The 24,192-nt window shown below is 35.9% G+C and overlaps 1 protein-coding gene and 1 long non-coding RNA gene across 8 annotated transcripts in view; one reads left to right on the plus strand and one right to left on the minus strand.

The window, feature by feature from the left end:
* Positions 1-24,192, plus strand: part of CEP128 (centrosomal protein 128) — a 500,403-nt gene that overhangs the window by 434,944 nt on the left and 41,267 nt on the right. For all 7 annotated transcript variants that reach the window (XM_057318321.1, XM_057318320.1, XM_057318322.1 and 4 more), the window contains one exon: positions 7,395-7,418. In XM_057318321.1, the coding sequence (XP_057174304.1) occupies positions 7,395-7,418 (24 nt within the window). The remainder of the gene's footprint in view (positions 1-7,394; positions 7,419-24,192) is intronic.
* On the minus strand, positions 9-13,163 carry LOC123002152 (uncharacterized). The gene is made up of 3 exons (XR_008961331.1): positions 13,063-13,163; positions 5,320-5,421; positions 9-818 (listed from the first exon to the last, which is right to left on the minus strand). It is a non-coding gene; the product is annotated as an uncharacterized LOC123002152 (long non-coding RNA).

Consider the following 24,192-nt stretch of genomic DNA (forward strand, 5'->3'; position numbering starts at 1 on the left):
AGTAGGAATATTTAGGATATTTGGAACTGAATAGTCAAAACACGTCTACTTTATTTTAGGACATGTAGGATAAGTCAGCCTTCAGGTATGTATCTCAGTAGTCTAAGTAGAAACTTAGTTGTTGGGGTTTTTCCTTGGTTTTCTTGGGTACCAAGAATAGTCGCACCATTGATGGTCAGAGGACTGATAATCTGAGCTTAGTTTTAAATCCCTTAACTCTCTTTTTCTTCCTACCTGTGTTTATATATCAGGAAATGGAGTTTAATAATAGTTTTAATCTTAGTTGAACTGAAGAAGAAGCAAGAAAAACCTAACTTGTGTCAGCCAAATATATTATTTTAAAACCATCTGCTTATGTCTGATTATTCTTATCAACAGTCTGTCCCTTTAGTATAGAACAGTGAGCGGTAACGATACAGAAGCCCACAGGAGGACTGTGGAAGTGAGGGTGAGAGCGCCTCTAATACTTGTTTCTTGTGCTTTAATTCCTGAAAACACTTGAGTAAATAACTGCATGTAAATTGAGATGTGACTTACTGGAATTGCTCAAAGGTAAGCAATTTAATTCTCAAAGTGGGCGGTTTGCTCATACCTTTCAATGACTTAGCGTGTGACGTGCGTGATAGTCAACAACAAAGTGCTGCGATTCTCAAATATTCAGGAAGAGGAGCTTGGGACAGTGGGTTCCATAGGTTTCTCTGTGAATATGCTTCACCTCGAAGTCTGGAAGATGTGTGTCCTTGAGGGATTCAGAGGAGATGTCAGCCTCAGGGTGTCTCATTAGGCCAGCTGTGTTTGGTGACAGTCAGATACACACCCTGAAAAAAAAAGCATACCCAATTGTTTTCCACAAGTTCTTCATGACATAAACCTCCTCATAACTTATGCCGTAATCACTACTGCACTGTGATTTGCATATGAGTTCAGAGCATATTCAGCTGATATATGACTAAGCTCACCACTGGAGACATGTACTTTATTTTTTAAAATGTAAATCCTTGGGGGAAAAAATATGGCATGTTTGTTTCTGGGTTGTTGGCTTTCTCCCCCTACTATTCAACTACTGTGCCTGCATCTCTTTTGGGGGACAGTCAGGCTTTGCAATTACATTGGTTGTCATTTGCATTGCCCCTAACCACCATCATAGCCTTTATAGTATCTGCAAATAATTTTCAGTGTTCCCGAGTCCAGATGTCATTCACTGAACTCTTATTACCTGTTACCAACAGGTTCACTGTGGAATTGCACAGTTCCGGGAGAAAGAAGGTTCTGTATCTTTTCCCCTTCATTTTGTTTGTAGTCTTATCCTCTAGGCACCTATGCACCAACCACATTACATTGTGCATTAAAGCAGAATCTTAACGTGATTCTTCATTTTAAAGGGGGAAAAAAAGAAAGAAAGAAACGTCATTGCTTTGCTCCGTGATCTGAAACATAAAGGGTAAATGTGAGATTTTTCTGGTTTTAGTTTTATACAGTTGACTGGAAGTGTTTACAGGGATTTCAAGCAAAACCCTACTTTGCCTCTCAGGCTGCATTTTCCAGCGTGAAATCTGTTGAAACAAACCGGCAGAGCCCCATTTCCCTATCTTTCTCTTTGTCTTCCCTGCCCCACCCCCGCCTCAACAAACACATGTACACATCCCACTTCCAGGCAAGTGCAATCTCAGACTTCTCTGAACAAGGTCAAACAGCGACACAAACAGTGTCAGAACAGAAGGGTTGGTGATGGCCTCATAACAAGACTGCAAACCCAAAATGCCACCCAGAACCCTACAGAAGAACAGCTGGCTGTCTCAAGTCTGATCAGGACAGTGGTAGTGGATGAAAGAACAGATCAGAAATGTGGAGCACATATTTTGACTCTGTTCGTAAATCCTGCTTCTGATTTTGTCAGGGATTTGTCACACCCTGAGTGAAAAGCAGGTAACAAGGAGTGTTACTGGGTACTCCCTCTAGGCTAGGAAATGATACATCCCTTTAAACTGGCTTTTCTTGATAAGTCTAAGTGTTGGGGAGGGTTATTGACAACTTTCTTATCTTTTTTTTTTTATGTTCAGTTAGCCAGCGTATAGTACATCATAAGTTTTTGTTGTAGCGTTCAGCGATTCATCAGTTGCATGTAACAGGGGGTTACATGCTCATCCCAACACATGCCCTCATTAATACCCATCACCCGGTCACCCTGTCCCCCTACCCCCCTCTCTTCTGCAACCCTCAGTTTGTTTCCCGGAGTCCAGGGTCTTTCATGGTTTGTCTCCCTCTCTGATCTCTTCCCATTCAGGGTTATTATTGACAACTTTCTAGACAAAATCTTGATGCCTTGCTGTGGTTTTCTTTTCAGTATGTCTTTGTTGTTATTTTGGATCCTGTAGTAGATTATTTGAAAAGGACACTTAAACAGCTGGTGAAATGAATGAACAAGGATACACTGCACGTATCCAGTGATGGATAAAATGAACTCTGGATGGTTGGGAAACCACTGCATGCTGCTTTCATGCCACTGGTTCTAAAGTTTGTCTTAAGTGTAGAATAATTTTGTCTGACTTTTAATAGATAACATGCAATTTTACATACAGATCATTGATTCATTTGGTATATTCAAAATCAATTTAGGCTATATTTTAAAACTTTTTTTGGTGTTGCAACATTAAGGTTGTTTGCAGTTTTTAGCTCTTTATTTTGTTTTATTTTAAATCACTATGTAAAACACTCATTTTTGTGATGACTACTAAAGGTCTTTTCTTTCATTTTAATATTCTCAATTTTAGAAAAGAATATACTTGGAATTATTTCAAGCTGCTTTAATTATTAAAAAAGGTGGAAAATGTGTTAAATGTAATGGATTGCCATGTGAAAATTCATAGAGAAAAAAATGCACAAACTTGTATTTCATTTTATATTATTTATATAGAAAGTAGCAAATAAAGTGTGAGTAGTGATTAAACAGAGTTAACACTGACGGGAAAAATGCCACGCAGTGGTATCTCTGGATGAAGCCAAGTGGATTTTTCTTTCAGAAGAGAGGCTTTTTGCTTTTGGAACAGTAATGGAAGGAGTCCCCATTGTGGGTCTTTGTTTTTGAAAATTATTGGTCCATCATGGTCTTTCAGTTCCAGAGACATTTTCAGAATTATTCTATGCTCTTAAAGATCCTTAGACTTGGAAGAGCGAGAGACTCTTGTTATATTCTTATACCAGTATTGTGCCTTTTCATTTGTCAATGGATATATGTAAAGCATTCTTGGAAAATGCTGCATTATTGTGATAAAGTCACGAGGCCTGTTCAACTATACTTACCAGAGGCAAAACTCTGATTATTTAGACCTACCAGGCGTCTAATTCATCTCTTAGATGGGATGGATGAATCAATGGGTCTCATTGATTGGCTTGGCTAAATCAAACTGTTAATGATCAGGGATTCAAATACCAACGATCCACATAGCACTCATTTCCTAACTTAGCCTATAAATATTTGCCCATTTCCAGTGATGCTAATGAATTTGCCTCAGTTCAGTCATAAATTCCAATGTACAACCCATTGTGACCAGGAGGAAAAGGCATATAAGCAGCTCAAGGCAGGTTACTAACCTGATCATAAAAAGTTAAAATACATCTTTTTATAGTACATGTGTTACAGACCTCTTCCAAAATATACCTCTCCCTTCTCGATCTGCCAAGTCCGGAATGAATTACGGTGTGTTGTCTAGCAGCATTATTGACACTCAGAAATTGTGTGTAATACTCACATTATAAAGAATAGCTAGCACTTCACATTGGAACTCAATGGCTATCAGTGACTACAAGTATAATCTTTTAGAGTAAACATTAAATAATTGTTGCCATTTTAGGTGTTTCTTAGATTGCTCCCCTCCTTAGATAGAATGAAAGAATTGTCACAAAAAATCAATAGCAACAAAATGGGTTTTTCCCCCGAGAACTTTTTTCTTCAAAACATAGAAGATCTTTTTCCTTTGATTTTTGTCTAAACTTCCACTCCTCTTTCTTTCTTTCTTTCTTTCTTTCTTTCTTTCTTTCTTTCTTTCTTTCTTTCTTTCTTTCTTATTGGTGTTATTTATGCAGAAATACTTCATATAGGAGAAATCAATAGATTCAGCTTAATAAAATAATTTATTTGTATGATATTCTTACATCTTATTTCAAGTGTTTTTGTTGGGTTGGTAAAAGGACTTGAAGACCTCTGAGAGTCTGCAATTCTCCTAAACGTGTATGCAGAATTATGTATATGTTGTGGATAATGTACATTTTCCTGGGGACAAGATCAAGTTTCATCAGATTCTCAAAAGTCCCTGACTACAAAAATAACGACTGATGTATTAAAACCACTCAAAGCAGCAGGACTATAGTGAGAGCATCTTCACTATTTCTGGAGGCTGTCTTCCCTCCTGGCTCCTCCTACCTTCTAACCCCCCTTTGAATGTCCCAGTACTTTTCAGGATCCAAGTGTGGGAGTGTGTGTTCACAGTGGGGGAGGGGGCGAGTGTTGAACCTTTGGGTTGAGCTTGAAGATAAAATCTGTTGAAATGAAAATTGGAGATTAAACAACAGGAAAACACTGCACTTCTGGTGGGAGTGGGAGAGGTGAAGAAGAATAGAATTTACTGTGCTTACATGTTCATTCTAGGACATATGCCAGCATTTGTTTCATGGGCTGCATCAGTGCCACAGTATTGGCTTAAGGTACCTCTATTTTAATAAGAAGAACCAGAAAGGAGTGTGGACATATTTTGTTTGAGAATAAATATTTGCAGTAGCCTAATTCTTTTATATACAGAATTATAATAACCTTATCTGCCCAAAAAGAAGTCAGCCATTTATATTTTCAACGTACTTCTTAACTTTTAAAAGCAAGTTAGTAAGTCCATAAAGACTAGGAGTAGTTTCTTTTTATTGCTAGCCTACGATTAAGACCAAACAACTGTATCATTTAGACAAAGCTCACTAATTGGCAGCGATGGCTGGTATTCTATTAGCTGCTGTTGATTGGCAAATGGAATTATTGAAATTCAGGTTAATGAACTGAATTGTCTATTGCCCTAATTTTCTCATTTTGGTAACATACTACATTTTTCACAGAAAGCTGTCTCAGTACCAATTTGGAATGAAGTAGGTTATAGATGAAAAGACATAAGTAAATTACATTGAAGTAAATCATTTCTTCATCTTTGTATTTTAACAAAATGGAGTTTTCTTTGACAGTTTGTGTTCATAGTCTTAAAGACTAGGCACATGTCTTAGCTTGTATTGCTACAACAAATTGCCACAGACTGGGTGGCTTAAACAACGAGCATCTCTCACAGTTCTGGAGGCTGAGGAGTCCGAGATCAAGGTGCTGGCGGATTCGGTCCTTGGCGAGGGCCTTCTTCCTGCTTGTAGATGGCCATCTTTTCTCATTATGTCCTGACATGGCAGAGAGCAGAAAGAGAAGCAAACATTCTGTCTCTTCTTATAAGAACACTGATCCCATCCTGAAGACTCTGTCCCCATGACCTAATTACCTCCCAAAGGTCCCAGCATTGGCGATAAGGGTTTCAATCCATGAATTTTGTGAGGATATGAACACACAGTCCATGGCAGTGTGTGTTTCTTTTAAAATCTTGTAGCAAATATTCAAGTAAAATGAAGACACCAATACATAAATTATATCAGTTTATCTTCGCCAAACGGAAATCTGAATTAAGACAGACAAAATTTAATTCTACTGTTTTCACATCATATGAAAACTCTGCTTTCAAACTAGCTGTATGTATGCTTTTAAAACTAGTTGTATGTTTGCTTTTAAAATGTGTTAATCCTAAATAATATGAGCCCATAAATATATAGTATGGGGAAAACTGAAGGCCCAAATAGTGGCTGTAAATGTTTTGAGCCTTTCAAGATGGTTCATATAAATGTGATACTGCCCAAAGGCTATTTCTGTCCGTGTGAGGTATCTAATGAGGTTCTTCTGTTCAATCTGCAAAGGATGATAAAGCATTGCTGAATGGTTTTGTCCCAGATGGACTGTGAATAAGATGCCTGGTAACAACAGATCAGAGCCTCCCCTTCAAGGCATTATTATATGCATTTATTATGAAGCATTCAAAAGTGACCGTACACAAGTCACCCACAAAACAGCAGTTATTTCATGAAAATTATGGGGGTGAGGGTGAAGTTCTCTCAAGTATGCCAACAAAATGCAGTTAAACAGATTATATTGCTAAGAACAGTCTGCTTTGGGCTGATTTTGCATAATATATTCATTTCACTTGTACCCACATAGCCAAATGTTTTAAAGGTATAAATGCTCAACTCAGTTTCCCAGTCTGAGGGTGGGAGGTCGGACTGTGGAAGTCCTCAAAGGCAAGGCCTGTATGTGTTAGGTAAGGCTGGGAGTGTGTCAGTGAGCGCCATGTTCTTGGTGGTCCTAAGTGTCCAGAGCCCACTTCGGTCCCTGTAGGACTACCGAGAGATCTGAGCTGAGTGGCTCTCTGTGCCAGTTCCCCTCTTTGCCTCTTAGGAAATCCAGATGCCACACATCTCCCATTGCTTAAAAGGGAGAAAAGAAGGAAGAGTGGCCTTGATTTTCCCAAAAAAGATGGCTTTCTATTTTCTTAAAGCTTCAGACTCTCTTCTCTCAAATTCAGCCTCTTTTTTTGGCAAAGACTTCCTGTCTGTAGCTGTCAATTCTGAAAAGAGTTGAGAATATAGCTATCGCTTTGAGAATGCAACCATGTACTTAATCATTTAGCTTTGTAGTAATATTGTCAGGGACCCTTTTTAAAACCCAGATTTCTGTAGAACCTTCGAAGATACTGTAGATGGAGAAGGCCAAGGCCCATCTGGGTTCAAGATTGGCTGCACGCGACATCTTTCTTGCTTATTTTTTCTGCCTTGTTTCAGTTAACAAATTACTTCTTAATTTTAATTGATGAAGTTATTCTTACATCTGAACTTTACTTTCCAAGTCATACTTTTTAATGTGTACCTAACTGAGCACTGGTATGTGTGCCAAAGTCCTTTTTTATATCACTACTGTCATCTAGTTGTTCATATATTCAAATGTATGTAATACTTATAAATCCTTAAGTAGATAAATAATTTTACCAGTGCAAAAGTGGTAAGGTTTATTACCATTTGGTCACTGTATATGAGTTTATGATATTTACCGTTAAATTCAACCTTGCAGTCTGAACACTAGCTGAGATGAGAAGTACAGTGATCGTTTCATGACTCTTTCTATCATAGAAGTCATCCTGAGTAGGAGTTTTCATTTTTTGAGATTTTCGAAACATTATTACTAATGGAGGATAAGTAGAAAATCTGAAAATTAAGTAAACTTGAAATAATTTTTTATAGCTTTTTTATAATTCTGCATTATGCTTTATTTGCAGGACCGTGTAAATGCATTAGAAACGGTAAGTTGGGGCATTTTCTTTCTCCTTCTGTCAGAATTACTGCTGTGTCCTGAGGTGGATTTCAGAGCACTCCCCAAAGAAGCAGTTCCAGAAAGCATTTGTAAAACTACATCTAGGATTCAAAGGGGAGAATAAGCTAAACTATACCTGAAAGGTATGTGGATACAGATTTTTAAAGTGAAAAAAGAGAAAAAACAAAAGTGTGCCTATATAAATGGTCACTGCTCTCTCCAGACTGATGATACCAAACGTACTAATTTATGGAAAATGTAATTAAATGTAATCAATAGCCTATATATTTGTGTCTGTATTTCCCAATCACTAAAAGGACTGGTTGATCAGAATCTGAGATTGGGGTGCTGTTTATACTTTGAAGTGTAGATATTGAACCTCAGTATTTCTGTACATTGTTTTCACCAATACCCAAATAATGTTAAAAGCTAGTCAGCCTTTTTCTCAATAATCTTACTTGCAGGAATCTAGCATTAGGGAATAGATTTTTTTAAGGTGCGTGAATGTAAAGACTACGTGCTTTCAATATTGATTGTGAAATGATTTATTTTAAATGATTTTAGGAAGGGGGGACAACTTATTGTGTGACAATGTAGTACTGAATGGTTAGATAAAGTGTGAACTTTTCCACCCAGCATACCACTGTGGTTACGGAAAAGGCTTATAATAGAAAACCAACTGAAAAAAAATAAAATCGTGTGTACTTCAGTGATAACATGTAATGACAGACATGAATAAAGAATAGAAGAGACTGAGAAAAACTCATAAAAGTGACTTGTTAGACGAGAGTTAGGACTGTGATTTCATTCCTTTCTCTGTCTTTTCAAGTTTTATAAAATGTTATATTCCTTTTATAAATAAACCTTTTTGTAATAAAAACCATGTGAATTGGAAGAATGGTAAAATAAATTATGGTACCACCTTACGACGAAAGATTATTCAGCCATAAAAAGTCATATTTTTCAAAAGTAAATATTGCCATGCTGTTGTACGGGGGGGAAGGGGGAGTAGAATATACTGGCATATGAAGAGTATGATGCAAATATTGAATATTTTGTGTTAAAAAAGACTTTCAGAAAGCAAGCACACAAAATATTAAGAGTGGCTTAGGACCAGTGGTGATTTTGATTTTTTTTTCTTTATATGTTTTTAATGAACAAGAAAAAAAATAAGAAACCTTTAAACAATGTGGCCAATAAAGAATAAAAGATTTATTTTGTGAGTGTGAGAAATGGAAAGATGCTAATGAAGCACATTTTAGTCCTGTGTAAGCAAGTGATTTTGATTGACAGTGTCCAGACCCTCGTGGGTAAATAATCTATTCCTTAGATTTAACTGGGCCATTTGGAAATTACACTGACCTTCTCAGTTCCAGTATGATGACATTGTAGGTGAATAAAATGTTTAGTGTTCTTCCACATATATTTTACTTACCCTTAGGAAGTGTCTTGCCAACAGGATTTGGCTTGTGAATTAAATGCTCTTTTTAAAAGTATGAACAAAAACAAATTTTGAGTCTGAGGACTTGGGTTCAGCATACAAAATACCACTTATACAACATTCAGCAAATCACTTGTTTGTTGATTCCTTCATCTTTAAAATGATAATAATAATTAAACTTACTTTGTCAGGTTGTTGTGAGAATATATGTGAAAATATTTAGGGCCAGGTAAACATTAGGTTATCATTATGTGATTGCTTATTATTTCTTGTTTAATCATTTTAATTATGCCAATATGCCATGCAAAACTGAAAATTATATAAACAACCAAAAGCCTATAACTTTTATTAACATTTGTTAGTCTTTTGTATTTATATAATCTCTTTACTAAAAGTACTATGGAGTATGATCTTAAGTGCCTTATCCTAAGGGTTTCTTGAGGAATAAAGGTAAAAATAAAAAGTCATCATGAGAAAAATAAAACTGATTAAATGGACGAGGTTTTTTACAGTGGCAGTTTTCTCAAGATGGTTTTAATTTGAAATAATTATCGTAAGTAAAACCATAAAAATGAAGATGCTTAGTAATAATGTTAATGCTCAAATATTAGGAAGTTCTTTGACTTCATTTGGCATTATAAGCAGCAGATTTAATACACTTGGTAGACTATTCAGCTGGTAAAGTGTTTTATAGTTCATAAAATCAAATATGCTGAAAGTAGTCTCGATCATTTATTATTCTCTCACTAACTCAGCACTTAAACTGTAGAAAATGGTGGTGGTCTACATTTGGTTGGGTTGGTATTAACATAAAAAGTGTCAAATGTAGGGTGTATGTTATGGTGATACAAATCTGAAAGAGTTTGAAATTTCATTGTTTCATTAGGAAATTTAAAAGGTTCAATAGTTACAATACATGAAAATAAGATGGTCTTTTCATCATAATGAGCACCTTGATATGTCTTGTCACCAGTGATCCAAGTGCTTAGGTCACAATCATGTGTCCATTTTTCCCCCCCTTCCTCAATTTTCCCCTCTCCTTCTTCACTAGCAGGTAAGCTTCTTGGATTAGAAATTACATTTTACTTACAAATGCATCCCAGGGCCTGTCAAAAACGTGATATATATTGGACAATCAGTAAACATTTGTAGAAGGAAAGGATGAAGGTTAAACTGTGTATATATGACCCTCAAGTAAGACTGTTTTTATGAATATAGGTATGCACAGAACCAGTTCAATAGTTGAGGGAAAAAAAATTCCCCAGAAGCACATCTATTTTTTTTTTTCGCTAGCCTTTCTGATTAGTATTGTACTTTATTTGATGTTTCACAAAAGCTCTTATGATTTTCATTAAAGTTTAATGTGATTTTTTTAGGAAGGAACCAACTTTCTGCCAAAATATGGTAGGTTGATTCCCCAAATAAAGCTAAGTAATTATCTGAAAAAAACCTAGATTGATCGCCCCAGTTGATGGACCACGGATGAAACATAGCAGTGGATATTTACTGGATACCGTATAAGGCACTGTGTTGACACTGAAGAGGAGGAAAGGAAGCACTGTGATCAGTTCTCTCGAGGAAACTGTTCTTTGAGAAGTTACTTACATGTAAATAAATTAATGATATAAGATAAAAATACACTGTCTACACCACATGAATGAAACACAATGCGTTTCGTAGGAGCTCTTATAAAGAAAAAAAAAATTGTAAAATAAGACGTCATCATGGTCTAGGTTCTATGAAAACCACAGATTTTGTAGTTTGAGGACCTGATGGAGGAGATTAGATTCATCTCTGAAATTCGAAGAATCAGTGTCAGACAGAAAGAGCCCGAGAAGGCATCCCATGTTGGGTCTGTAATGAAACTTTGAAGATAGTAAGGAACAAAAAGGGTTTGTTAAAAGAATAGTTTTCCAAAAAAGTAAGATTATGAAATCATGACTCTTACACAAATATGAAATGAAGTCACGACACGTGAGTTTATTTAACTCATTACTTGAGAGGATGAGTAAAATGTTACCTCTCACTTAAAGGAGCAAAGAACCACATAGGTAGGCACTAGAGTGCTGAAATGAACTTAAAATATATGCAAAACTGGCTGCTTCTTCGGAAGTGGAGGAATGGAATCAGTTGAACCTCCCCAGACAGCATTTATTTGCATGTCTATGAACAAGAATCATTTGCATTGCTATCAGCTACCTACAACACAGAGCGTTAAAGTGGTAGCGTGGCCTTAGAGCCAATAGGGAGCCATTAATAGTTTTTAATCAGGGCCTGTGGCTGGTAAATGTGTGTGGGAATGCAACTGTTGTAGTTCTGTGCGGGGTAGAGTGCGGTGGTGAAAGACTGCGTGTAGGATTAGAGAAAGCGCATGTTGGAGATGATCCAACTTTAGAAATGTGGTTGGAAAATTAGGGATTGGGCACTTGGTGCCAAAAAGGCAGAGGTAAATGGATGCCCTTGTTTAGAGAAGGGAACTGGTGAATTTAGTGAGTGGGAGGTCAAGGATGAAGAGGAGATAGAGACAGTACAGTAAGAGTCATTTGAGGAAGTTTAAAAGGAATGTACGACAGTTCAGCTTGGAGATGTAAATTCAGTTTTTCATGTCAACTCTCAAATATATCTTTAGTTTCATTTCCATTAATACCATAATATTCTCATACCTTCATATTAGAGTTAGGCGTAACTTCAGTTAACAGAGAAAGCCAAAAGTAATAATGGGTTAAGCAAGGTAGAAATTAATTTCTGTCTTGTATAACAATCTAAATATATGTTGTCTCTGGCAGACACGGTGTCAGAAACCCAGACTGCTTCTGCCTTTTTGCTCCACTGTCCTCAAAATACTGCTTCCCATTCCTGAGCCAAGATGCCTGTACCACCTCCAGCCCTTATATTTGCATTGTAACAAGAAAAAAGAAAGGAAGGGAGAGCACGTAACTTCCCTCTAGTAGAAACTAGAATTTTCCCATATTATTTCTGTCCATTTCCATGGGCCAGAATTCAGTGACATGATTATAACTCTGGGATTCAAAAAGAGAACGAGATAAGGCATAGACTTTTGGAATTTTCAAAGTAAACTTCTAAACAGCTCAAGTTCAGAAAATAAATTACAGTAGAAATTATGAAATATATAGAATAATAGCAACACTGTGTTATAAAATGCGTGATACAACAAAAGTAGTATTTATGGGAAACTTAATGGCTTACATGCTTATATTAGAAAAGAATGATAAAAAATAATGAACATATCACACAACATAAATTAAAAGCATGGCACAAAAACCTTAAAAACAAAAAAAAGGGTAAAAATGGAAGATTATAATGAATAGAAGACAAACATGCAGCATGCAGGGCCAATAAAGTAAAGCTGGTTGTTTAAAAAGAATAAAAATGACCAATATCCAGTATGACTGATGAAGAAAAAAAGAAGATACAAATGAATAATACAAGAATGAAAAAGTGGGTATAATTATAGCTATTTGAGAATTTAGCCACATACAAGGGTATTGTGAATAATTTTGTAATTATACATTTGCAAATTAGGAGAAATAACTAAATGCCTAGAAAAATATAATTTTCCAGAACTAAGAAGAAATAACATACTATTAGTAAATTTTTTAAAATAATAAAAAGTTTCATCAACAATTTTTAACCAATTACAATTTTCTCCAGAAAGAGCCACAAAGCCCATGTAAATTTTATAGATAAGTTCTACCAAATGTTATGGGAACAGATGATTTTAATTTTATAAAAACTCTTCCAGAAACTAGAAGAAGAGGGAACATGCCAAACTCATTATGAGTTGGCATAACCTTCGAGACAAAACCAGACATAGAAAGTATAAATAAGGGAAATTAAGGGACTTTTCATGCATTAACATGGATGCAAAAATATTATACACAAAATATTAGCAAAATAAATCTAGGAATGCATTAAAAGGATAATTCATCATGAACAAACTGAGTTTATTCCAGGAATTCAGAGTTGGTTTAATATTAGAAAATCAATCAATGTAATTTACCATGTGACAGATTAAGGAGAAATAAATTTAATAAGGTCATCTCAGTAGATGAATAAGAAGCATTTATTCCCATGATATCATTATCATCATCAAAAGCCTTTTAGCAAACTAAGAATAGAAGTGAATTGACTTAATCTAAGTCATATGAAAAAACTCAATGGCAAACATTACCTTAGCATTTTGAAAGTCCTCCTTTGAGACCAGGAACAAGGAAAGGATGCCCATTCCACGGCTTCTATTAGATACTGTGCATGCAGTCCTGGCCAGAGCACAGAAACTAGCGTTATTTTCTAAATAGTGTTACTGTCTATACAGAAAACTCTAGGAATTCGTAGTTAAATCAAGAAAAAGAGTTTAAGAAGTTTATTCTATAAAAACCTTCTATAAAAACTTTTTACAAAAGTCCTTTTTCCTTCTGACTCCAGCAACAAGTATAGAAAAAATGTAATTAAAAGTATACCAGTACAAAAGTAACAAAAAAATACAAAATACATGGGGGGAATAAAATCTAACAGCAATAAAAATACAAGTTCTTCATAGAGAAGACATTCGGGAATAGTCGAGACACTTCTGAAGATGAGCAAGTTGGGGGTAGTTCTCCTACTATGTATCAAACCTTATTAAAGCTGTGAAAATTAAGATAGGAATATAAAAATAGGCCCATGTAATCAAATCGACTACCCAGAAACAGAAATACCTGTGAACAGAAACTTGATGTCTCTGATGCAACTGGCATCACCTACTGAGGGAGAAAGGAGGAACTTTTCAATAGGTAGTATTAAAAAAAAGACGAAATTGAATCGTTATCTCAGATGCAAAAAGTCTAAATGTGCCTAGTAAAAGACATAAGCAAGCATTTCAGTTGAAAAAGAAATATATGAACATATTCATTAGTAAACAGGGAAATGCTAATTAAAACCACGAAGAATTGTCATTTTCTTCAAATTACATGTATACATTTTATGTACTCTTTTGTGCCAGTGACATGTTTTGCCAAAAAACAGAGGGAACGGAAACATGTTAGCAGAACTTTTTTTTTTCCTAATTTTATGACAAAATGATTAATGCTGTCCCTGAAGGTAATGTTCAAAGATAGCTGATGACTTAGAGTCTTCAGACTGGAATAGTACACCCCGAGGAGTATACAAAGATTTTCCAAGGGGTCTTCAGACACAAATAGCTTTAAGAGAATCCATCTTTACATCCTCAGCTTCTACAGGTACTTCCAGCAGAGTCCTTGAAATGACTTTGCTTGAAGAGGCCATCTTACTTTTCCTATTCAACCTCCTCCCACTTTATGAGAGAAAGGTCTACCTTTCACCCATCCGGGGTTCCATGATGGCAGATTCCCCCAGGCACTTCAAGTTGCCAAACAAGGGGCACTTGATGATTTTGACGCTTTCATGTCCTCTTTAATCAAGTGACTAAGGTAAGCCTCCTTGTCCCTGCTAGTCATACATATATTTTTGATAAGACAAAGAGTTTTATTGGATAGATGAGGTATTGGGAAGAGGGTGTTCTGAAATCAACATATGTTGTTGATTGATGATGAGGGGGAGGAATTCCAATTTTATTTGATGACCTCACCTCTCTTATCACCCTACCATAATCGGAGAATGTATAGCTCCAGAAAACAAAACTGAGTCTTGGAAAGAAATCATTGAAAGTGTCTTATATCATCCAGGTGACAAACTTTGGCCTGGCTCCATGCCTTATTTATCTGTTTTAGGATTATAATTCAAAAGGCCGTTATCACAGGGCACATGAAGTCAGACTTTTTTTTCTGCCAGAAAGTAAGCCTGATTTAGCTGATTGGTTTGACAACAAGGACTAGCTTTGCCAATTCACAGGTTTAAGGTTTTAATGAAAATACTTAATGCTAACATAAAATAAAAGTATTAAAAATTTATACTGATAGAATGGTATTAACATTAATAAGATTTTTACTTTTCTCAGTACTTTTTGCATATGTAGAACTCATTGAAATGCCTCTAAGTGAAAGAAGAGCAGTTGTAGTCATTTGACAAGTCTTGGTAAATAAAACCTCTTTCATATACCTTCCAAAACAGAAAGTGAGTGACTTTAATAACTACATTACAGTCCTTTGGCAAGTCAAGTGGTTTCTAATTCTTTGCTTTCAACAAAATTGAAGGAAGACCTAATCGAGCTGATAGATCATTAAAATTAATTTTTGATGACAGATCACTATGTAATCTTTGCCATAAAACTAGGAAGGCGTTCAAGAAATTGAGTGACATTGTTATAACCAAACTACTTTCATTCTCATGTACTTTTTTATGTGAACAAGACTTCTCAGTGATTAAATCTATAGAAACAAAAAAATAGAAATAAAAATGAAATGAAATCCTGTCTTATTCAAACAAAAGTTAGTACTTACCCGTGGATACATGAGCTAATTAAGTACAGGAGAAGAGAGCGCAGTATCCGTCCCATAAAGGGATATACTTTTAGAAGTCTTGGGGTCTTTATAAAGTTTACATTTAATAATTTTTCTCAAAAATTTTAATAGACCTAATATTGTAATGATAATTCAATCTATAAAAAGGTATAACACTTGGAGCATTACAGTCACAGGGCATTTTAAAAATCAGTTTTTCTCTCTGTATATATACATTTTTCTTACAGAGAAGACGAAGTATGATAGAATAACCAATAAAAAGACTTCCAAGCATAAATATTTTTTTGTATTGGGATGAAAGTCTGTTGGGGAAAATAGATGGGAAATAAATTCAAAGGGCAAAGGAAAAATATAAAATTTCTGTCTTTTAAAGAGGATCTTATTTAGTTATCTTGTCAGTGGATAAATGGTGGTAACAAATTATTGAAGTATTTGAAGTTTGCTGGGTAAGTTTATATGAGTAATTTAAGAGTTTTATTTGAAAATGTCGGTATTTACAATAGTCCAGAAATTTCATCCTTTGCACCTATCTAAATTTATGATGAAAACGTTTAGAAAACTTAAAAATGTGTATGGGGGTGGAAGGTAAGGGAGATATATAGTTTAAAAAATTATTTTAGGGAGTCTCTACTCAAATTTTGACAATCATTGACTTGGAACAAATGTGTAATCATATAGCTGTAATTTGTCAGTGTTTAATCGGCTTCTCATATCCAAGTGACCTAAAGTAATCTAATCTCCCTTGTTTTCAGTGTGTACTCAAAGAGATAGTATAACTTACAGGGTAAATCCTAACCTGTAGCAATATGGAGAAATAGATACATACATTTACATATATTGAGAAAAATTATAGAACACTGAAAACTCTTAGAAATATGGCTTTGATTTAAAAGACTGTTGGAGCCTTTGGCACACCTCGAAAGGATTCTATCAGCTAATACTAGTGGTAACAGTTTAGTAGCCAGTAGATCTTCAAGACCTTGGTGTCCAACAGTACAAGAGAATGCCAGTGTGTCTCTGTGGAAATCACCAAGCAATGCCATACATTCTTCCTTCACGTGTCTGCCATTACAGTAGACATTTGCTGTTGGAGTTTTTATTTTTAATTGTTTCCTTCCCACCTGGAGCCAGCACTAGTTGTGCTTCATCCCACTACATGTGCGATCCACTCTTCAGGCACATAAGTTGTTGAAGAAGGACCATTATTCTCTGTTGGAACACCAAAGTCTGCTGTACGGCGCTTAGGAGTATATGGTGCCAATAGAGTTAATGCACTTACTGAAGTGTTAAGCCCAGGAAATAACTGACTTGAGAATGTAAATCTGGCCAAATAACTGTTAATTATTTGCAGTGTTTCTTCTAAGTATTTGTAAGAATCTTAAAGCTAAGTAAAACTTGCCATTATCTCTTTATAAAGCCAGAACTTGCTGTTTCAAAACCAAAGATCAAGCTAGGTTCATTTTTGGTTTTGCCAAGGCTATGAGCCTCTCATTGAAGTTGCCTGAAAGGTTCAGTCAAATTGGCTTTACACCAAATAAAACGCAGTGTGCTCTGTACAGTTTTGACCCAGAATCAGGTGAATCTCAGCAGTTTTGGCTGAGCTACATTGTAAAATTTTGGATTTGTTCGAACTTGACACTTCCTGGGAACCCATTCAAACTGAAACCGGAAAAAGGTTTTGCACAAACCCTGTCCTAGCCCGTTCTGCCAAGTTTCCCACTGCTCTAATGTTAGTCTACCTTCTGTATATTCGCATTGAGGGCAAACGGAAATATCCTCATGAATCTCTCATGAGGGATCTTGGTGGAAACAATCTAGACATTCTCCTTTCGCCACCTTGTCCCAAAATACAGAGCCTGTTTTCTGCATTCGTCAGAATTAAAGTATGTATGTTTTCCAATAATGGAGTCATCTTCAAAGGGTTAAAGTTCTGAAACATGACTGTATTTAAGATCAAGCAAAGAAAATGCTACTCAAACAAATAGGCTGTGTGTTCGGAGTTGCAACCTTGTGGCAAAAGGTGATGACCAATTTAAAAATGTAAGACTTCCTTCAGCCTGCAAAAATGGTTTCTTACAGCCCTGTCAAATTTCTCATAAACACGGTGACATAGGGAAAGTGTCTTGAGAAATTACATAATGAATACGGCTTCACCGGCAGGTGAATTTAATATTATCGAATTGCTCAGCGTTTGGAGGTCAGACTGACAGCTTCATATTTGATGCCGATAAGTAGTCACACCACCCGTCTAACTGCATTGCTAGACAATGGACTTCATAGCCCTGCTTTAAATACTATCAATAACAGGGCATTCTCATTGGAAGAAGCTCTCACTTTGTACTGTGCAGATAATATGAGTGTATATTACAAAACACAATGGAAGGAGCTTTCTGAAAAATATAATACATAGAAGAAATGCTTTCTGTTTTCTCTAAGAGAGCATGTATGGGTGAAATCTCAGAGTAATAGTGTATTAAGTCTTTCTTAAGATCCTAACTTAACTATAAAACAAAATATTGATATTATGCCCTTAATATATGGTTGGTGGGAGTAATGTGTGTTACATTTTTGAAGTAGCCTTTAAATGGAAAACCGTTTGGGGGAACTTTCGTTTTGTGCATCTAGTTTTAACCGGTTACAAGTTTCAGCTGAAACTTGTATTTCATGCCTAGTTTAAATGATGGTGATATGGTAAAAATAGTATCTGATTCAGAGTCAGAAAAGCTAGGTTCTGGTCATATCTCTCTCCATGGCCAGGCACACAATCCAGGACAAGTAGTTTAACCTCTCGAAATTTCAGTTTTCTTATTTTTTTAATGATTGGGCTGGGCTAGGTGATATCTGAAAGGTCCCCTCCCTGATAAGCTCTGGTCTAGTCTAGAAGGAATTAAAAATTCTGGTCTTCAAAATTTCTGACTTACTAATAGTTACTATCAAGCAGTGTACCTGATTTAATTAAATAATATTATATACCAGGAACTTGTTGAATCTCTACCATGGTTACACCCCTCAGTATATAGCAGATTCGGTCCCTCCTGCCATGAGTCTCACATTTTAGATAACATGACAGCTGGAAGGAGTCTTAGAGGTCTTTTCCAAAACCCTTCACCCTACAGATGAGAAATGTGGAGGCCAAAGGAGTTTATGAATTGCCAAATGTGGCAAAACTAGGGCTAGAATTCAAGTGTTCTGATGGTAACACAGTGTTCTTTCCATTCTGCATACTCCTCTTGTGACTGGTAAAGAGCAGTGAAGACAGGAGTAAGGAACACTTTACAAGGGTCTGGTGAATGTGCAAAGTGAAGAGGAGGGAAGTCAACAGCCAGATCCTGTATTTACCTTGAGCAGGGCTAGAAGTGGACTTATAAATAGGACATTGACATTAGTGGACCATATGTAGGGTTGTTGGACTATGCCCTCAACGCATTGGTCAATAAAGTTTTATAAAGCAACTTTGAACTAGTTTTTTGCTTTTTGAATTTTGAAGAAAAGAGTTGGCGTGCCACTAGATTGCATTACTAGTTCTGTCTTGAGCTTGCTCAGTGATACTAAATGCCTCAGTTGATCTGTTTTACTTTATGCATCTGCATACCAACTCTAATTCTACTTACACAAGTGTTTATAAAGTTTGTTTAGGGCTTTTAATAGACTTTGATCTCAGATGAAAGGCTGGAGAGAGCATAAATTGTCATTATTAGCACTATTAATATAAATATCCAAAGTGGTCTTATGTTAATTATTTAACATTAGTGAATGATTTCAACCTATCATTGCCCCCAATTACATTATATTTGAACATCAAACAGTAAAAGGCCAAACCATCAAAATAGCCCTTCCCTCATTATTCTCTTCAGGCTCTGTTCCTAATTATTTTGCATAGCTGGTATTACATAAATGGTTTTCTGGAGCTTTTTCAGTGTTTTTCACTATTGTCCTTTCCGTCTCTACCTATCCACGGCAAAGGCCAGTGAAACACATCCTTGACTTGTTTGTTTCATTGTCATCAGACATTAACCAGATTGTCTACAACACATTAAGGATAGACTCACTGACAAAACACCTGGAGTCCCTGAAGGACTCCCTTTAAATTTTTTCAGAGAACTTCCTGTCTTCATCATTTGCATTTCTCTATCATTTCTAACTCAGAACTTGTTTTGTTCTCTAATACCTCAAAGCTCCTCATTAGACATTTGTTTAGTCTTGGAGAAGAGTGGATTTGTTCACAGTTGAGTGAGAGGGAAACGCAAGGCAGGTGACCTCCAGATTTCTTAAAGAAAGATTAGGATTTGGTGGACTGGGAGGTAGATCTGGTTGTGAGCCCTGGCTCTTTGACAGCGGCAACTCCCTGAACTTCTCTGAGCCTTCTTTTTCTGTTAGCTATAAAATGAGCTCAGTACTTGTCCTGCTTGTCTCATCGTTTTGCAGAGAAGTGCAAATGAGATAATGGATAAGAAAGTCCTCTTCTAATTTTTAAAAATACTCCTCCCTTATGTGTGCGTTACCTTCACCAGTCACAGAAGCAGTATATGGACTAGAAAGTTTGGGCTCATTCATCAGGACATTAGAACTTTGATCTGAGTTTCACCACACAGGTTATGTGTCTAGACAAACTATGTTATCTGAAATTTACCTCCCAAAATATAAATCGCTTGTTTCAAACGTTGGCTCTAAGACATACAGATTTACGGATCTTACTAATGATCCTGATAATTTTATTTATTTTTTTTAAGATTTTATTTATTTATTTGACAGAGCAAGAGAGCACAAGCAGGGGGAACAGGGGGGACAGCAGAGGGAGAGGGAGAAGCAGGCTCCCCCTGAGCAGGGAACCTGACGCAGGGCTCCATCCCAGGACCCTGAGATCATGACCTGAGCTGAAGGCAGATGCTTAACTGTCTGAGCCACCCAGGCACTCCGATCCTGATAATTTTAGTTCAGCCCCCAGATTTGGTTGACCTGGGATAGGACCCAGTCTATTTTCAAGCTCCCCCAGATGATTCTAATGTGCAGTTATGGTTGAAAATGACTGACTTTGGCCATTGTCAACGTGCCCTTTAAGAATATGCCTTATGGTCCATTCCCTAGGGCCCGGTGCTACTCTGCCTTCATGTCTATTGGATTTAGTCCTATTCATTTCCACTGAATTAATTTCATGCCTTTTTGACTGCTAATATCATATATTCTGTCTCTAGTATTTCTAATCTACCAAAACAGTTGTAAGATTCTTTCTCAGACACTGTTTTCCTTAATTTTTCAAACTTCTTACTAATATTTAAATTTGCCAGACCTAACTTCAAGGGCAAATTTATCTAATCAGGAATTTGCCAAATGACTAATTCTCTGATTTTAACAAATTTTGACAAACCAGGCAGTTTATAAAAACAACACTTTCGGAAACTGTATGAACATTTACAAAACAAGTTGTTTTGTACATCAGTATGTTGGGAAAATTGGCTCTTTTATCAATTTGCTTTTGGCATAGCGACTAAGATTTCGTCGATTACCTGCCTTCCTCATTTCTTCTTTCTCCTTGTACTACCTTTGTGTTGATCCCCTTCATAGCATCACACTTGTTACCTTTCAGCCACTCCTCCATTCAACATGTGACAACCAGATGGATGCTCCGCGTACAGGACTGAGTGGGAAGCTAGCCTTCTCGCAAGGCAGTGCCATACACATGCTTCATGAATTGTCAGACTTCCTATCAGGCCCCCCCTGCCCCCGGAGCAGTTTAGGAAGTCTTCAAGGAAAGAGAAATTTGGCACTAAATGGATAAAGAGGATTCTGAGAGGTGATGATAACAGGTGGAAAGCTTTAAAAGGGTGATTTAATCTTCACTATACCAATTGGACCCAGTCTTGGTCTTTCCATTCCTTTTGGTAAGGATTGATTTTTTTGTCATTGTTTTTACTGTTATTCTTTTTAAAATATCTTTCAAAAAATAAAGAGAGATTTTCCTCACTTTTAAAAGAGAAAAAACTGATTGTATCTTGCAAATACCACATGGGTCTATTGTACCATGTTATAAATATAAGATACATAATGGATCTTGGTGAGCTTATTTTCTTGAAACATTTTTCCTGTTTCACCATCCTAGGAATTATTGCTATTCATCGATTGTTTCCGACTATGCTAGGAAAAACTAAAATAGTATGAAAGTGGAGGAATAATGGAATCACACAGAAGGATTTGCAAAAAATGAACTAAATCATTACTATTACATAATATTTCAGTTTTCTTACTGTGTTGTCCAAAGTCTGTCAAGAAATGAAAAGATTTTTCCCTATCTGTACTTCACCAGGTTATCCTGACACACTTTGATGGATGCTGGAAAAGGACACAAGGCAAAAGACTTTTATTATTCATGGCACAGCAGGCCCCATGAACTACATACATGTTTGTGTCTTCCCTTTGCTTCTCAAGTCCCATAGGGGCAATGCATATGAGTCTAGGTGGTTGTTCCACACGAAGTGAATTTGTGTTATAGCTGAGGAACCCTAAAGTTATGTAACCCCCAGTCTTATCAAGAGAACTACAAGAAATCTTATCCAACCTCTGTACCGGAGGTGGACACTGTCTCTGTTTGCTATACGAATATCCTTGAAAAGCTATTCTAGGATAAAATCTATCCCAAGATATGTAGCAGTGTCATGGAGAAGTACCTCCCAAGTGTTCTATTACCTTTCAAGAAGAAGCTTTGTAGTGTTTTTCATTATTATTATTACTTTTATTGAACGGAGGTTGAGAATTCAGAATTTCTCATTTTCTTCTGTAATGACAAAGAGAAGGAAACTGACAGAGGAAAACATTTCACAGTTATTAGATGAATCAGAAGATGAATATAAAGAGACAGATAGCGGCACTCTAGAAACTAATGAAGATGATGAAATTGATTGTATAAGCAAAAAGTCAGATTATGAGTCTTCAAATGATAATATCCTAGATGAATTTTGTAAATTGAAGAATCAATGAATGAACAATATATTTCTAAGGACAAAAAGGAAATAGGATAGTCTCATCCAGTTAGTTATTCAACAAGAAGGACTTCATCATGTAATATTTTGCAACAAGAATCTGGACCAGCCCATTTTGCTAAAAAAAATGTATTTAATACTCTTTCAATTTATGTTTTTTCACCAAAATTTACTTTATATGGCTCATAGGTGGGCAAATGTTGAAAGCAGGTTGTATAAAAATGGGATTAGAAGGAGAAGATGTACACAAAAGAAAACTTTTGTTGGATTGACCATTCTAATTGATGCTTATAAATCTACAAAATGAAAAATTTATAATTATGTACTGAAAAGTAGCTTTATCAATTTAAGACACTTAAGAGCGGTCATATTTTTGGAAGTATTGTGTTTTGAAGATGCAGGTGCAAGAATAATGAGCCAGAAGTAATGGTAAACTAGGACTCATTAGAAATATATTTGAAATCTGAAATCATTATTTATAAGATGGGTATTTTCCAGAATTGTGAATGATAGTTCATCAGAAGTCAGTTGCATTCATGCCTTTCATACCAGGGAATATATAATATGCTTAAATTCTTACTAAAATTTCTAACAAAGTTATTCTTTACTATCTTTCTCTAAATTATTTATCATATAATTAAGATTTTTTTTTAAAAAAACTTCACCCATTGGACCAGAGTAAATGGCGATGACTCATTTTTCTGATACACTGAAGAGTAAGCAGAAGTACTTTGTTGTGTTCCAGGATCTGGGAGCAAAGTGTCGTTCTGTATTCCCTTCTTTTTGTTTGTTTGTTGTTTGTTTGCTTTTGTTACAAATGAATCTCCTATGGTTTCCACAGTGTGCAAATTGCAACTGGCTTCAAATGATATTACAGTAAATTTGATAGAACAGGTTCATTATCAATAGGTATCTTGTTTGCATCCCTAGAAAGTTCCTTTAAATCACTGGATTTCCTCTAAGTTTAAGAGAGAGAGAGAGCATATTTATATTTAAAGTAGTGTTCTGCATGACTTTGTGATATGTATCTATGTCTGCACCTTCTTAGAAATAATATAGAACAAACCTCTCACCTTTGGTCTCCAACTAAAGGGGGGGGAGGGTAAAGAGTATAAAGCAATATAAAATACTTCACATTTGGTGTTTCTGACTGGTACTTCTCAAGGGTATCCTGCCCTAGTATATCCCAAGAAAATGCAGAGAGCAGGCATCCTCAGAGTTGAATACTTTTCTCACATAATTTGATTTATTGTCGCAACTTCATTATTTCTTTTAAGAGTGTATCCCAGAACTCCTGGCACACCCATGTTCACTGGAGAACATCTGAGATCATTCCCAAATTGAATACAAATTATCTTTTACATTAGCATATTTTAAAAATATCGTTGCATGTATATAGTTACCGGATGGCTGCGAAGCAACTCCAGCAGCAACTTCAATAAGTATTTATTGAGTAGCTGTTCTGTATTAACACCATAGATCCAAAGAATAGTAAGCTTTAGTCACTATACTTGAAATTTCCCAGTTATGGTGAAAAAAGTCAGTTAATGAAACATTACAGTGCAAGCAATATACATATTTCTCTCTATTGCCCTAATAACTTATTTTCATTCAGGAAGCAAAAGAATGTGCTTGAACCAAATCTGGGCACCTTTAGCAGAATGAAGTCTGATGTAGTGATGTTATATAGCTTGATTTGCACATAGTAAGTGCTTAGTAATTCTTGTTGCAGGAAGGGAAGACTGATGTTTCATCTAGTTTCTGTATAGTAAATGTTGTGAAATCCTGCGTAATTTCCCGTCTTGCATGTTCTCTAGAGTTTTCATAGCATACTTGAAATGTCCAAAGTCATGTGGTTTTGGCCACTTCTGTTTTTTTGTATTTTTTTTTAAATGTGTCCAGTAGAGG

Source organism: Ursus arctos, unplaced genomic scaffold (assembly GCF_023065955.2).
Source record: "Ursus arctos isolate Adak ecotype North America unplaced genomic scaffold, UrsArc2.0 scaffold_25, whole genome shotgun sequence".
In the NCBI taxonomy this organism is placed as follows: Eukaryota; Metazoa; Chordata; class Mammalia; order Carnivora; family Ursidae; genus Ursus; species Ursus arctos.